This window comes from Eubalaena glacialis, chromosome 3, assembly GCF_028564815.1.
Source record: "Eubalaena glacialis isolate mEubGla1 chromosome 3, mEubGla1.1.hap2.+ XY, whole genome shotgun sequence".
Classification (NCBI taxonomy): domain Eukaryota; kingdom Metazoa; phylum Chordata; class Mammalia; order Artiodactyla; family Balaenidae; genus Eubalaena; species Eubalaena glacialis.
In genome coordinates this window covers 76547841-76564895 of record NC_083718.1, presented here as the reverse complement: position 1 = coordinate 76564895, position 17055 = coordinate 76547841, and the positions used below count along the sequence as shown (strand labels likewise).

The 17055-nt window shown below is 42.8% G+C and overlaps 1 protein-coding gene across 4 annotated transcripts in view; it reads right to left on the bottom strand.

Moving 5' to 3' along the window:
* Positions 1–17055, bottom strand: part of F11R (F11 receptor) — a 38423-nt gene that overhangs the window by 4241 nt on the left and 17127 nt on the right. For all 4 annotated transcript variants that reach the window (XM_061183210.1, XM_061183211.1, XM_061183209.1 and 1 more), the window contains one exon: positions 164–232. In XM_061183210.1, the coding sequence (XP_061039193.1) occupies positions 164–232 (69 nt within the window). The remainder of the gene's footprint in view (positions 1–163; positions 233–17055) is intronic.

Sequence of the window (17055 nt, the reverse complement as noted above, 5' to 3'; positions counted from 1 at the left end):
CAGACAGGATCAAAGTGAGTGGGAGGAAGAAACAGCAGTAAATGGAGAAGATGGGGAAATGGCCCCAAACCACAGCCTGGGCTGGATGTTCCCCAGGGGTCTGCACCTGCTCACCTCCCTTCCCTCCAACTCCCGCCACCCTCCACAGCCCCTCCCAACTCACGTTTATTCTCAGCAACTTTGACTACTGGTTCAGAAGTTTGCACTGCACCCCTGCCCAATGCCAGTGAGCCTGAGAAGAAGAAGAGAGGCGGGTCCATCAGGAGTGGACAGAGAAATGCTGTGGAGAGGGGAGAGCAGTCCCAGCTGACGGGGCATCTAGGGCTGGGACTCTCCATGCTGAGATTCCAAGGTCAAGGGATTCAAGAGATTCACGTTCCTCTCGGATCTCACACTTTCTCACCAATATTCTAAATATCTTTTAAAAATGCTTTTTGCTACAATTGCAGGCTAATACTTGTTTTATCAGTGGAAATAAAATATTTCCTTCTAATGCAATTTCTTTATTTAAAAAAAATTTTCCCTCTGTGACTCCTAATAATCTAATTAGATTCATCCTAGTCCAAGAGCAGCTTTCTAAATGACATTTCATGGTTCAGAGAAAGCTTCTCAGCAAATAATTGCAGTCACTTGTCAGACAATCCAGGCAGGAAGCCAGCAAAGCTGGAGGCGAGGGAGGGAAGGAAAGGGAGGAGCAATAATAGGATAATAATAATACATCTGTAGGGCCTTTCGTGCTTTTCAAAGTGTTTTCACATACAATTATATCATTTGATCCTTGAAACAAGCATGACAGATCAGCAGGAGAAATATTATCATCCCAGTGTTACATGAGGAACTGAAGTAAAGAACTGTGTCTAAGATCACACAGCTGGTTCTGGACCAGAAGTGGGCTCAGATCATCTCATTAGAATCTCCTTCTGCCCAATGGAGAAGAGAAGGAAAATGTGGTGTGTGGTGAAGGTGGAGAGAGGAGGTGAGGAGAGGCAAGGCTAATTAAATAACATGGTGGGAGAAAGGCAGCAGGGCTCACAGGAGGGGCCCACACATCCCAAAATAAGCACCAGTGCCAGAGGATTCTAGGATGGTGTGCTATAGTTACCAACCTGCACTTACACAATTACTCTCATTCATGTTTTCAAAGCTCAAACTCATGAAGGATGCTTTACTTATAGCTTTAAGTCAAAGTCCTGTCTTCTTTAGATAAATGCAAGCATATCTGTTCAATGCAAGTATACTTTTTCTTTATTAAATTACCCAAGTAACTGAATATGGTCTCTTGACCCTGAACCTCCCTTTTCTTATCTGAAACATGACAGGTTTGAACTAGATGTTCTCTAAAATCCTTTAGGTTCATTTTCTTTTTCTTGTTTCTTTCTTTTCTTTCTTTCTTTTTTTTTTTTTTTTAAACCTGAAAGATAATTGCAGGGCTTCCCTGGTGGTGCAGTGGTTAAGAATCCACCTGCCAATGCAGAGGACACGGGTTCGAGCCCTGGTCCGGGAAGATCCCACATGCCGTGCAACAACTAAGCCCGCGGGCCACAACTACTGAGCCTGCGTTCTAGAGCCTGCGTGCCACAACTACTGAAGTCCGCGTGCCTACAGCCTGTGCTCCGCAAGAAGAGAAGCCACCGCAATGAGAAGCCTGCACGCCGCAACAAAGACCAGCCCCGGCTCGCCGCAACTAGAGAAAAGCCCGCAGGCAGCAGTGAAGACCCAACGCAGCCATACATACATACATACATACATAAATAAATAAATAGAAAAAATAAAAGATTAAGTGGCTGATCCAAGTTTTCATAGCTAGGAAATGGCAGAGCTGAGATTAGCATACAGGTCTCTCCTATACCTCTTTTTTTCCCTTATTATACCATACTTTTATACACCATGCTGCTTTTCAGAAAAGCCACTAGTTTAACGGAGGCAAACTATGTACTCAAATATGATTCTCTTAAAAGTCAGGTCCATTTTATCTAGAAATTATTTCTAATCATATTACTTTGTATCTGTATATTTGGCATTATATTTCAAAGTCAAATCTATAATCAGATGTAATAACAGATACAGAAATTAACCCAAATAGTCTTTACTAAATTGAAAACTGAGGACGTGGAAGTCTCTGACTCAGCTCTCATCAAGAACGCTGACAATGAAATGTTTTGATTTTTTGCCCATGTCAACTTTCTCTGCTTTGATGATGGGAACTTTGTTTTTTTAAGATTCTCGAATTTTACAATTTGCTACCTGTGATGTACACCGAGATGTGCAAACCAGATCTCTCTTCAGGAATGAAGGACTTGTTGTCTCAGCTGCTGGGACTGCTGCCACAAGAAGGCCTGCAGCCATCAGCCCTCTCTGAGGATACCCAGAACACTGCCTTGCCCAGGGCCGTGCCTCCTACCAGGCAGCAACAGGGTCAGGGTACCGGCATCCAATGCCTGATCAATGAGAGGGGGGGTAGTTCCCTGGTGACCTAGTGGTTAGGATTCTGGGCTTTCAGTGCCATGGCCAAGGTTCAATACCTGGCCGGGGAACTGAGATCAAGCAAGTCCCACGGCCAAAAAAAAAAGGAACCAGCAAGAACTGACTTTTGGAGACTTCCCCTGATGGTTCAGTGGTTAAGACTCCATGCTTGCTTCCACTGCTGGGGGCTCGGGTTCGATCCCTGGTTGGGGAACTAAGATCCAACGTGCCACGTGGGACAAAAAAAAGGGGGGGAGGACACATATAAAGTCCCAGCTCTATCGCCCCAACTCCCCAACTTGGGACAACACTGAAGGGCTATTTCTGCTTCAAAGGACCCTGTGCAGTAAGCTGAGGCCTTGTTGGGACTACAGTGCAACTCAGCTTTTCCCTCTGCCCAGTCCTGCTTCCATAGGTGTGGATCCCAAGAACACTCCCTAATAAATGTCTTGGTGCAATAATTGACATCTCAGAGTCAGCTTCCCAAGAACCCAACCTATGACACCACCCAAATGAGGAACAGCTTGTAATTAAACTAAAAACTAGCCTTTGAAATAAAGGGCCGCCCAAAAGAAAATAAATAAATAAATCACAGCATATGAATTTGATGATTGCTTCTGCCTCACTTCTAACTTTAGCTGAAGTTCTTTTTTGAGTCCTCTCAGATTATCAGATCTAAAACATGTGCAGGAATGACACCACCACATATATACACAAACATATTGGGCAACTGGCATCTTTCCCTTCTCATTAATTCTGACTGCTATTACCTAGTCCAGGCTTCTCTCCTCTTGCTTAAAATACAGGGCCCTTCACCTCAGGGCCTTCCCACCTTCCTCTGACGCAGGACTGTTGATGTCTGCCTGTGGCCTGACTGCGATACTCAAAACTCTACTGTGACTGCATCTCACACCATGAGTCAAGTCCAGCCTCCCCACCATGTCCTTCCTTCCTAGTGACCCCAGGACACCTCAGACATCCTGATCCACCTTCCCCTTCTTGTTCCTGAACAAGCCTCTGGATCCAGACTGCCTGCATTCAAATCCCAGCTCTGTTACTTATAATCTGTGTGACCCGGGCAAGCCACTTAGTCACTTTGAACCTCAGTTTGCCCACTTGTAAAATGGGGATAATAAGAGTTTCTATGTCAAAGGGCTGTTGTTGAGAGTTAAACAAGCTAATACAAATAAAGTGCTTACAAGAGTGTCTGACCAACAGGAAGCACCAAGTAAGTATTATGTCTTATTATTAACATCATCTGCCCATAGGTTCTTCTGTACATACTTCTTTTTCTGACTTCAAAGTTTTCTTCAGTAAGACATATAAATAAATATAAATACTGCCGGAAAAATGCTTACATTCCAGCCCACTAAACCATCTCTCCTCTATCACTGTAATTGCCTTGGAAAGACTAACTCTTTTCTAGAGCTTCCCTGGTGGCGCAGTGGTTAAGAATCCACCTGCCAATGCAGAGGACATGGGTTCGAGCTCTGGGTCGGGAAGATCCCACATGCCGCGGAGAAACTAAGCCTGTGTGCCACAACTACTGAGCCTGCGCTCTAGAGCCCGTGCTCCGCAACAAGAGAAGCCACCTGCGCACCGCAAGGAAGAGTAGACCCCTCTCACCACAACTAAAGAAAGCCCGAGTGCAGCAACGAAGATCCAATGCAGCCAAAATAAATAAATAAATAATTTATAAAAATTAAAAAAAAAAAAAAAAGACTAACTCTTTTCTGGAACCATCATGTATAGAGCAGCAGAGCTGAGGGCTTTCTCTCACAACACCCACAATTTCCCCATCCATTCTCCTCATCTATTTTATATGTTCCCTTGCCTCATCACGACCTCCCTTTTGCACTTAACCTTGGACCTATACTTGGCATACGGTACATACAAATGTCCTACTAGTTAACATGGTAAACCAAAACAGAAGGAAATTTCACCTTTTCCATTGTGCTGTTTAATTTACTCCACATTCACAACAAGAAAAACTACAAAGTCAAAGGCATCAATAGATTTTTTGGAAGGTACATGGTGAGAGGCCTCGTGGAGTGTGAAGGTGCTGCTATTGCTTCCGGTGGGGCTGGCATGACCATTGCGGGCTTGGCAAATGAAGCTCCTGAAATTCCAGACAACGTGGGAGACTGGCTTCGGGGAGTCTACCGCTTTGCCACCGATAGAAATGACTTCTGGAGGAACTTTTTTTCTTCTTTTTTTAATTAATTAATATATTTATTTTATTTTTGGCTGTGTTGGGTTTTCGCTGCTGCACATGGGCTTTCTCTAGTTGTGGTGAGTGCTGGCTTCTCACTGCGGTGGCTTCTCTTGTTGTGGAGCACGGGCTCTAGGTGCGCAGACTTCAGTAGTTGTGGCATGTGGGCTCAGTAGTTGTGGCTCGTGGGCTCTAGAGCACAGGCTCAGTAGCTGTGGCACACGGGCTTAGTTGCTCCACAGCAGGTGGGATCTTCCTAGACGAGGGATTGAACCTGTGTCCCGTGCATTGGTAGGCGGATTCTTAACCACTGTGCCACCAGGGAAGCCTCTTCCAGAGGAACTTGATCCTTAATTTGGGACTCTTTGCTGCCAGAGTTTGGCTGGCCAGGAATTTGAGTGACATTGACTTAATGGCACCTCAGCCTGGGGTGTAGCCGTAAAGATACATGGAACCCCTGTGCTGTACTCGAACCTTCCAAAAACAGAGCCTCCAATCTGTGACCATCACAAGACTTGCCCTGATGGCAGCTGAAGTTTGATTCAGATGGGCACCTTTCTTTCCCTGCTTGATTTCCTTTTCTTTGCTGAGTCCACTCAGAACACCCTTCTCTGTTCAGCAGGCAGGCTTCAGCTAAAGTGTTGTCCTCTGTTCTCTAAAGTTCTGTACATAGTTCCAAAGTTTCTGCAGGGGATGATCTTTGCTCTTGTCCTGAGGAAAAATCTAATGGTATTTCAACAAATAAAGACTGTACACAAAGACAAAAAAAAAATAGATTTTTTGGCCCTTTCATGTACAGAAAACCTTCACTCAATCTTGCACCCCTCTCTAGTGACAATCCTTTCCTCCCTTTCTCTCTAAACTTCTTAAAGAAGTAGTCTACACACACTGTTTCCAGCCCAACATACACATTCACTGCTCAACCTACCGCAATACGTCTTTGGCTCTCACTTTGAAATTAAAATTGATTTTACTAAGGTCACCAATAGTATTCCTCAATTCTAAGATACCCTGATTATAAGATATAACATCAATTTAATAATAGCTTCTTGGGGGAACATCATATTAAATATGTACATGGGCTGTAAGTCACATCCCAATTTCCAAAACATTAAAGTAGTCTTATAATTAAAGATATCCAGTATTTGCTTTTTCAGTTACCTTCTGTGGCCTTTGTGAGATGTTTGACCCTGCTAACCACTCGCTTCCTCAAGCCCCTCCATCCCCTTGGTTTCTGTGTTCAGCCCTTCTGGTCCTCCCCCCACCTCAGTGTTATCTTATTCGCCTTCTTGAACTTTGCTTCCTCTGTCCATCCCTTAATATTAGTAATCCCCAGCATTCCATCCCGTGCCCTTTCTCCTCTCCATATTCTCTCTAGGAAATCTCAAATACACAACATTCCTCTACACCAATGTATGGCCAGCTCCAGATACTACCTCTTACCTGAGCTGCAGACTCCTTTTGCTGTGCCTCCTGGCAGTTCTACTTGGACTTCACACACCCCCTCCTGCAATCTCACGCTGCTCATCATTTCCCACTACCTCTCGCTTCCCCTCCTCTCTCCAGGTTGGTGGTATCATCATTTACTTGGTCACTCACTCTAGAACCTTTTAAGCCATCACCATCTTTCCTTCACTCTAGTCAAACACCAAGCATTACAATGTCACCTCCCAAATCTCCCTCAAATTTGGCCCCTCCTCTCCAGACCCACTGCCACTTTTTAGTACCATCGTCATCTGAAGAATTGCATTTGGTCTCTCAATAGGTTTCTCTGCCTTGTTTAATTTTGACCCACTCACATCCATCCTCCACCTCACTGCTAGAGAAAGAGTTGACATTTATTGAGCACTTACTATACTATATGCCAGGCACTGCTATAAGCACATTACATGGATTTAATTCCTACAACAATCTTAGGAGTTGGGCGATACTGTTATTATCACCTCTGTTTTCTACATGGGGAAACTGAGGCCCAGAGCAGTTAAGTGGTGGTATAGCTTCAAATCAAGGCAGTCCAATTCCAGAGACTGGGCTACACTATACAGCCTTCTAAAAAGTGCAAATCTAACATTTGCTTCAAGCTTCCAATGATTCCACATTACCTGTAAGATAAAATCCAAATTCTTCAGCCACGCAAGAGTTCTAGCACCAGCCGACCTGGTGATAAGCTTATCATCTTCATCACACTCCCTATTCTTGCAATTTACGCTCCAGCAATACAAAACTACTTACAATTCCCAGCAAAGACATGCAGTTTCACAACCTCTGCCTTTGCTTATGCTATTCCTGCTATACGGAACACCCTGTCCCCTCTTTCTCCACCTGGCCAGCAGGTATTCAAACACATTACTTTCTGGGAAGTGACTTACCCCACCCCCAATCCTCACCACAGCCAAGTTACGGTCTCTTTCCTAGGCTTCCACTACCCCATGCAAAACACTGTCAAAGCACTTCCCACATTATAATGACATCATCTATGCGCCTATATCTCTCCCCTATCAGGCAGTAAACTACCAAAGGAGCAGGGATAATGTCTTAATCTATCATTCTGAGTTCTCAGCACTTAGCATAATGCCTGGTACAAACTGACATTGAACAACACAGAGCCTTAACAAATTAGGTCAGAGCAGACCATTCACTATAACATCTACTTGTTGAGGTTTATCTACAAAGATAAGCCCATTTTTCAAATTGGCAGATGGGGCACACCCAAATAAAGAAAAAATAAACTTGGGACTTCCCTGGTGGTCCAGTGGGTAAGACTCCACGCTCCCAGGGCAGGGGGCCTGGGTTCGATCCCTGGTCGGGGAACTAGATCTCGCATGCATGCTGCAGCTGAGAGTCTGCATGCTGCAACTAAGAAGTCTGCACGCCACAACCAAGAAGTCCGCACGTCACAACTAAAATAAATAAATAAATAAATATTTTTAAAAAGAAAAAACAAACTTGATTCAAACCCAATCTTTAAAAAATTTTAATACTAGCAACAGTGTTTTTTTAAAAAAAAAAGTTTAGTTCTCAGAAGAAAAAAAAGAGCGTTCTATTAATCTTCTTTTAAATTTAGCTTCACAATTTAAGAATTAAGTGTTTTTAATTTCTTTCATAGTTATCAAACAGAATTAAAGTTCTCTGCACATGAGTGGTTTCCACCTGCCATTTTGCAAAAGGGCCTCATTTCTGCACCTGGGCGGCAGTGTGTCTGTATGTATCTGCATGCACAACAGTAGAGGCTGGTTTCCCACATCCAGTAGAAGTGTGCAGAGCCAAAAGTGGAAGAAGTGCAAGGAAGTTTTCTAATGCTAGGTCTAAAATGGGCAGAGGGGGGGAATGGGGAAAATATGTGAATCCATTTACAACACCCCCATTTCTTTTATGATCACAAGAGCAACCCAAGACTCCAAGTAGACCCAAGTCATCTGAGGAGACACCTGGCTAGATCACTGCTCTGTCTGCAGAATCTTCAAAATGGTTCACGCTTTTTATAGATTGAATTGTATTCCCTCAAAATTCATATATGAAAGCCCTAACCCCCAGTACTTCAGAAAGTGACTGCATTTGGAGACAAGCCCTTTAACGATGTAATTAAGTTGCAGTGAGGACCTTAGGACATGTCCTAATCCAATCTGATTGGTGTCCTTCTACAAAGAGACACCAAGCGTGCTCATGCATAGAGGGGATGACCATGTGAAGAGGCAGCAAAAGGGCTGCCATTGTAAGCCAAGGAGAGGCTTCAGAGGAAACCATCCCTCCAGCACCATGATCTTGGACTTCTGGGCTCCAGAACTGTGAGAAAATAAATTAGTATTGTTCAAGCCACCCAGTCTTTGGTATTTTGTCATGGCATCCCAAGCAGACCAACACAAAGGTTTAAATTGGGCATCAGCTGTGGACATTCTGGTTGAATCCCCAGTCATTACAGCCTTGACTCAAGTATGCACAGTGAAAGAATCAACATTCTGCACAGCAAAGGAAATCACCAACAAAATGAAAAGGTAACCTAGAGAATAGGAGAAAATATTTGCAACTCACTTATCTGACAAAGGGTTAATATCCAAAATGTGTAAAGAACTCATACAATTTAATAGCAAAAAAACCTAAACAATCTGTTTTAAAAATTGTCAGAGGATCTGCATAGACATTTTCCCAAAGAAGACATACAGATGGCCAATAGGTACATGAAAAGACGCTCAACATCATTAATTATCAGGGAAATGCAAATCAAAACCACAATGAGATATCACCTCACACCTGTTAGAATGGCTATTATCAAAAAGACAAGAAATAGGGAATTCCCTGGTGGTCCAGTGGTTAGAGCTCCGTGCTTCCACCACAGGGGGCACGGCTTCGATCCCTGGTCAGAGAACTAAGATCCCATGATGCACAGCACGGCCAAAAATAAGAGACAAGAAATAACAATTGTTGGTGAGGATGTGGAGAAAAGGGAACCCTCATGCAAAGCTCATGTAGGTGGGAATGTAAATGGGTACAACCACTGTAGAAAACAGTAAAAGTTAAATATAGAACTACCATATGATCCAGCAATTCCACTTATGGGTAGTATTTATCCAAAGAAAATGAAAACATTAACTCAAAATGCTATATGCAGCCCCATGTTCACTGCAGTATTACTTACAATAGTCAAGATAGGGAAATATCTTGAGTGTCCATCAATGGATGAATGGATAAAGAAGATGTGGTATATATATATATTATATATATATATATATATAATATATATATATATACGATGGAATATCATTCAGCCATAAAGAACAATGAAATCTTGCCATTTGTGACAACAGGGATGGACCTTAAGGGCATTATGCTAAGTGAATTAAGTCAAACAGAGAAAGTCCAATACCACAGGATCTCACTTATATGTGGGATCAAAAAAAAACAAACAAAAAAACCCCAAGCTTATAGATACAGAAAACAGATTGCGTGATTGCCAGAGGTGAGGAGTGGGGGGTTGGGAGGCAAAATGGGTGAAGAGGATCAAAAGGTACTAACTTCCAGTTATAAAATAAATAAGTCTTGGAGATGTAATGGGCAGCATGGTGACTATAGTGAATAATACTGTATTGCATACTTAAAAGTTGCTAAGAGAGTAGACCTTAAAAGTTCTCATCACAAGGAAAAAAATTCTGTAATCATGTATGGTGATAGATGTACATTTACTGTGGTGATCATTCTTCAATAACTATAAATATTATATTATTATGTTGTACACCTGAAACTAAAATAATGTTGTATGTAAAATATACCTCAATAAAATAATTTTTTAAAAAATCAAAAGAATTCTTGAAGACTTCTGCAAGGTATGTCCTATACTTTTAATTAATTATATCCAAAATCTAGACACATGTTACTGAGCATGACCAAATGAATAAAATAATAGCATGAATAAAATAATAGCAGCTAACATTTCTTGAATACTAGGTACCAGATACTCTTCTGAGCCCTTTACAGGTTTAATTCATTTAATCCTTGTAATAATGCTATGAAATAAATATTATTATTGCTCCCATCTTACATGTGAGTTAATCGGGGCACAGAACTGAAGTAATTTGCTCAAGTTCACAAAGCTAGTAGGAGGCAGAGCTAGGATTCTAACCCAGGTAATCTGGCTCCACGGTATGATACATTACACAACTATGTAAAACAAAAACAAATAAAAATAATCATATTGCCATCCCAAAGGTCAAGGGAAATCAATTTGTTCAGGCATAGAAATATGTCCAAAATGTAAAAACAATATGTAGAACATGACCCTATTTTTACAAATAATAAAAATAACCCGAGTATACACATAAAGGAATCTCTAAGAATAGACTCCAAACACTTGACAGTGCATATTATCTGAGAGATGAGAATACAGGCAGCTTTTCTCTTCTATGTTCTTTATTTGTGTAATAAACAAGTATGTATTAAGTGTTTTAATTTAAAGAAAAAAGAGTGGGAAGGGGAATAAAAAGGGAAAAAAATAATAAAGATCACAAGAAGCAAAGAAAAATAAAACAAAGCAAGAAAGGAGAGGCAAAAACAAAGGCAAACAGAAAGGAAGGATGATAAAGAATAACAGGAAATACCCAAATACTGACACACCAGGAAGCAGAGAATGATTAAATAAGACTTCAAAGGTGAAATGAAGTAACAGATGAGTAAGAAATAGATTATTACACTATCAAGATTCTGTATGTGAGTCTGATAAATTTCAAGGAGAGAAAAAGAGCAGGAAGAAATGAGAGCACATGCATTGTCTCATTAAAAACCCTGTGAGGGGGCTTCCCTGGTGGCGCAGTGGTTGACAATCTGCCTGCCAATGCAGGGGACACGGGTTCGAGCCCTGGTCTGGGAAGATCCCACATGCCGCGGAGCAGCTAGGCCCGTGAGCCACAATTACTGAGCCTGCGCGTCTGGAGCCTGTGCTCCGCAACAAGGGAGGCCGCGATGGTGAGAGGCCCCCGCACCGCGATGAAGAGTGGCCCCCGCTCGCCGCAGCTAGAGAAAGCCCTCGCACAGAAACTAAGACCCAGCACAGCCATAAATAAATAAATAAATAATTTAAAAAAATAAAAATAAAAATAAAAATAAAAACCCTGTGAGGAGGGAAAAAAAAAAAGAAAAAAAAACCCTGGGAGACAAGTACTATTGTTATCATCCCATTTTATAGATGAGAACATTGAGGCTTAGCACAGTTGCCCCAAATCACACAGCTGCAAACAACAAGGTGGGAATCTTAACCCAAGTCTGCCTAACTCTGAGTCTCCAAAACTACTGCACTACACAGCATCTTCAGCAGAGCAGCAAGGAAACACCATTCATACTTCAAGATCCTGGTCCAGTGTCCCTTGATCCATCATGCCTTCCCCCAATTAAAATGAATCTCTCTCCAACTTCTAGGAATATAGCCTAAGAAAATAAAATAATTAAAGGTAAGCTTAAAGATGTATGTTCAAGGACAATTTAATGTATTTCGTACAGCAAAGAAAAAATAAAAAACCCTAAATGCTCAACAAAAGGTGAACAGTTAATTACAGGATAGCCATACAGTAGAATACTATAGAAGGGATTTTGTTTAAAGTGTATTTTGCTCAAAAAAAAAAAAAAAAAAAAATACAGTCAGGACATGCTACCACCATACCAGGGCACATAGATGTTCCTATCCTCTCTGTCATAGAACGTAGTCACCTACCTCATTTAAAACTAGTATTCTGGGGCTTCCCTGGTGGCGCAGTGCTTAAGAATCTGCCTGCCAATGCAGGGGACATGGGTTCGAGTCCTGGTCCGGGAAGATCCCACATGCCGCGGAGCAACTACACCCGTGCGCCACAACTACTGAGCCTGCGCTCTAGAACTTGCAAGCCACAACTACTGAGCCCACGTACTCAATTACTAAAGCCCGCGTACCTAGAGCCCGTGCTCCGCAACAAGAGAAGCCACCTCAATGAGAAGCCCACGCACCGCAAGGAAGAGTAGCCCCCGCTGTCCACAACCAGAGAAAAGCCAGCGCACAGCAACGAAGACCCAGTGCAGCCAAAAATAAAATAAATAAATTTATAAAAAATAAAAATAAAAAAATAAAACTAGTATTCTGTCATTAACTAATAATCTAAATGAGAAGGGATCTATAACACAGTTTTGTTTTTTCCCACTGTAATTCCTACATAATCTGACAAACCGGCCACAGCTCAAAGTAGCATTAGTACACAGTTTGGTTTAAACATTGATATCTATGGATTTCTGTTGAGCTGGTGTGACCCTAATCAATTTCTGCCCACAGAGCCAAGACTTAAGGAAAAGTCAGTGACACCAAACGGCCATTTTATTTTTTCTGATATATTTTGCACAGGTCATCTATACCACACATTTATTCATAGTGGAAAGACTAGAATAAAACCAGCAATCAGTGTTTATCTCTAGATAATAGGATGACATGTGATTTTACTTTCTCTATATCCCTGTTTTCCCATTATTCCACATTGAACATCTATTATTTCTTAATAAAAAATTTATCATTTTAAAACGTAACTCTTTCCTTCTATGCTCCCCAATCATTTCGTGCTTCGATGACAGCCCCTGACGCACGGTGCTCTGTATTCTACTTAGTCAATATATGTCTGTAGTTCCTTGGGAACAGAGAAACCAAATTATGTTTGTATCCTCCCCCGTTCCTAGCACTGTGCTTTGCTGCTCTGAAGCAATGCTGTGATGAGAAGGTGGTCACAGAGGGTGGAGGCATCCAGACATCTGACAGAACCCACCAACAACCCTCACGTGTACACGCAGGTCAAACCCACAACAGAAAAGCTACTTCCTTCTGCTGCTTTACTAAGAAATCTTTGTTTTCTCTATGCATCCTGTTAATTATTAGAATTTTCCTTAAGTTGTTTTCATGCAATGAGTTTGTTTTGATCCATTTAAAAACAAACAAACAAAGGAAGGAAAAGGAGGGAAGCCAGCCAGCCAGCCAAGCCAGTCTCTGGTTTTCTCTAAGAATTCATCCCAACTTCCGCTCTATGCAGATGAGCCTCATAGTATCCTCCCACTGTAAGGGAGTTAGAGCCTCGGAACAGGGAAGATGAGCCAAAGCCTTGGAAAGCCCCCAGCTACAGTGTGTTCAGTTTACCTAACGTGGGCTAATTGTTACAATACCTGACTCCCCTCAGAGCTTCTTGATAGCAGATGTTATTCATTTTTTATCCCTAATCTCTAGCACAGTGCTCATAACATAGTAAACACCAATGTTTACTGGATTAACAAATGAATTTGACACTGCAATACAATTAGAACCTGGACCCAGGGCTTCCACCCCCAGTTTGCTCTTTCCTTCCCACCACTCACCCTGTAGAGACTGAAGTCACTCCTGGGGTTTGGGGTGGGACAGATAAGGAATGCGTGGGCAAGAGGAAGGCTCTGTGAGCCCAACAACAGGCTGGGCTAAGTCTAAACAACCAGGCTTGGCTGTACTTTCAGTAACGTGGTTCAACTGGTAAGGCCCTCTGAGGATGGTGGGAAGGGGTGATGGCAGTGGAGGACAGGAGAGCTTTCATGCCATTGCTCCCTCCTGCCCTCTCTCAGCAGAATTTCCAGTTCTACCTGCTCAGCTCTCCTCCCCCACCCATCTCCCCATTACAAGGGAAGGCTCTGCCTGCCTGCCCAGGGCTCACTCCAGGGGGCCTGGCATCAAACTTCCTGCCAACCAGCTGCTTCCTCCTGTCCTACTCATTGTAAAACAAATGACACCAGGCGGACTTTAGACAGAAGCTCTGCTTATCAGGGAGTCCCAGGCAGATGAACTCTGAGTTTTCAATGCCTGGAAAACCCCAGTATGTATCCACTCACATTACATCTCACAACCCCCTGACAACACTGAAACCTCTTCCACAATTACGTTTGACAAGTGGCCACCCAGGTCTTCCCTGAACCTCTAGAGGAAGCAGGTCTGAGTTTAAGAGATTCCCCAAGGTCTTTCCTCAATGCTAACAGATGTGAAAAACAAGCCCCATCATTTCCTAATCTCTCACATGAAATGTATATAGCTTTTAAATCTGTCTTTGAGCAGGAGTGTCAGACACTTCTGAGTCCACAGAACAGATGCCCCTTGACCCAGAGGACTTGGGGAGGAGGGCGGGGGAGGGGGTGGAATATTCTAATGGCCAAGGCCACACCACCAATATGAAAAGATCTCCAGGGTATATTAAATGAAATAAACAAGATACAGGATGGAATACAATGAATATAGTGTGCCTCTTTTTGTGTAAGAAAAGGGAAAAGAAAGAAATATATATTTATATATACTGATATTTGTATAACAAAACACTGGAAAGATGTATAGGAAACTAGGGGAGATACGGAGTGAACAGGAACAGGGTGGGAGTGATAACCCCACTCTTTTATATCATTTTGATTCTCGAACCACACTAATGTATTAACCTCTTCTAAATAAATAAACTTTGTTTTTTTAATTACTGCAGCTCCACCCTAAGCCAAAACTAGGTTGGAGACTCCAGGCAAGCCCAGATCACAAAGAAACTGAAGAGAAACATCATAAAGTGAAAGTTCTGGAGCCAGGAGGGAAAGCCTAAGACACTGGAATTCCACTACCACTCACTTCCTAGTTCCAACTTGCTGTGTCACTAGTTTCTAGGTTCTGGTTTCGAGGGAACAATTCTTTCCTGGGAGTAATTTCAACCCCCCAGTAGAGGGAGGGGAAAGGAGGAGTGACTCACCAATCTACAGTTTGAGGTAAATCTAATCCTGAACAGCAAAGCTAGAAAGGCAGAAACATCAATACGAAAGAAACACCTGGACTCACAGACTGACTCAGACACAGGCAGCAGTTCCTCCCTCCTGGAATGTTTCAGTGGGGACACTACATGAAGTAAGAGGTGTGTGTGCAAACACCAGGCTTCCAACCTAGGTTTCCTCTTTCTCCTCTGCAGTTACACCAAAAGTCATCCTATGCACACACCACCCTGCTAAGCAGAAATGCCTCTTCCTGCCTGGGAGATAGCTGGAAACTTTTCTAAGCACAGGCTCTCTACGGGGAGGGAGACTAGTACTCTCTGTCACCAGTTTTACTTTTCCCAGGCCCAGTTCTCCCAGTGTTTAGTCTCCAACCCTGTCTCAGTAGGCTCAGGCCTTCCTCTCCACTAGGTTCCCCAGGCTGGGGTTGGGCCTTTGCTTGATCCTTTCTTCTTACTCCCTGATGGCAGATCCCATATGAGGAGCAGCCCTGGAGGGAGGAGGGAGAACATGCAGGCATCCTATATATGCTTCCAGTATCCCAAGGGCAGAGGACAGACTAGACACCCAAGAAAGCCCCTACTTTTTCACTCTCGCCTTTTCGAATCTAGCAGGGTCTCTCCCTGCTTCCTTTGACCTGCTCTACTATGGGCAGCATCCTTTCATCCTCACAAAATCCAAAGGGGATAAAAGCTGCCCAATAATAATCACTTCATGTATATGTAATATAGCTATTATCCCAGTTGATCCTCAGGACAAGGTTAGGACAAGTATTATTACTCCCGTTTTACAGATGAAAAGACTGAGTTACTGGCCTAAGATCACAAATAAGGCAGAAAGCCAAGCTAGAACCCAGGGGGGATGGACTGGCTGCTATCTCCACCCTCATTGTACTAACCAAATTGCTCCCCCCAGGTCTAGCCCTATTTACATGTGACAAGGTCAGTTCCTCCATCTCCTGGACATGTTACTTTCTAGGATCCACTGTCCTATCAAGCTAATACAACATCATCTCAAGCTCCCTCTAAACCACTGTTTCTTGATTCCCTGAACAGACTAGAGGACACTCCCAAGCTCAGAAGGGTGATATCACAACTCTTTCAGTGTCAGTATGTGATTATTATAGAAAATGAGTGGGAGAGAAAAGAAAAAGGAAAGGGGAGAAGAATGCAGCTCTAGGAAGCTTATAAGCCTGACAAATACTGTCACAAATAGTTACTGACTCAGAAACTTCTAGGTTGGGGGTGGGGAGTACTGGTACAGCACAAGTGTTGGCAAAGTGGTTAGTACTGAGTACCACACAGAACCAAAAAATGACCCTGGGTGTCACTAGCAGTTCTAAGATACAGACAGAAGTAAATGGGGAAGAAGGGGAGGAAAAGAATGGAAACTGAAGAAAAAGGGGAAATGGAGGAGTAGAATGAAAGGGAGAAGTGAGAGAAGAAAGAATCTAGTGGGAAAGAAAAATTGAAAAAGGTAGGTAAGATAGTAGACTCTGGAGCAGTATCCCAAACTGATGTTTTGATATCCTGGTTCCTGTGCCACAGGGTGCCTGAGACGCTGGAGCCAGGAGTGGGAAAAGGAGAAGTCAGTCAGGAGACTTTGGTTCCAGTCCCAGGTCCTTTTGTCAATCTGGAAAAGTCATTTCCCCTCTTTGTACCTGTTTCCTTATCTGTACAATAGGGAGAGGATTCGACTTGTCACTGGTCCAGTCCACCCCAAATGTTAACGTTTTTGTGATAAGGGACAAAGGAGTAGTCAATTCATCTGTCTTAAGACACCCTTCAAACTAAGCAAAGTGAATTACCTTATAACCGCTAATATTGATCATAATTGTTCATTTCTTTTATTTCCTAAAACATGGATGTTGAGGGGGAAATGGAAAATCTTACAGATCCCCTACTGACACAACTATCCACAGAAGCACACACACAGACACTCAAGAATCAGACAGATAAGTGCACAGATGCTGACACAGGTAGACTAAGGCACAAACCACACACTCGGCCGGGCACAAGCATATCTATAGACGGAGGCCTGCCCCAACAAGTGAGCCTCATTGTTCCACAGGAAAGGGAGTTTACAAAGGAAACAAAAACTCTCAAACAAGGCCAGGGGGGAGGGCAGAGTTC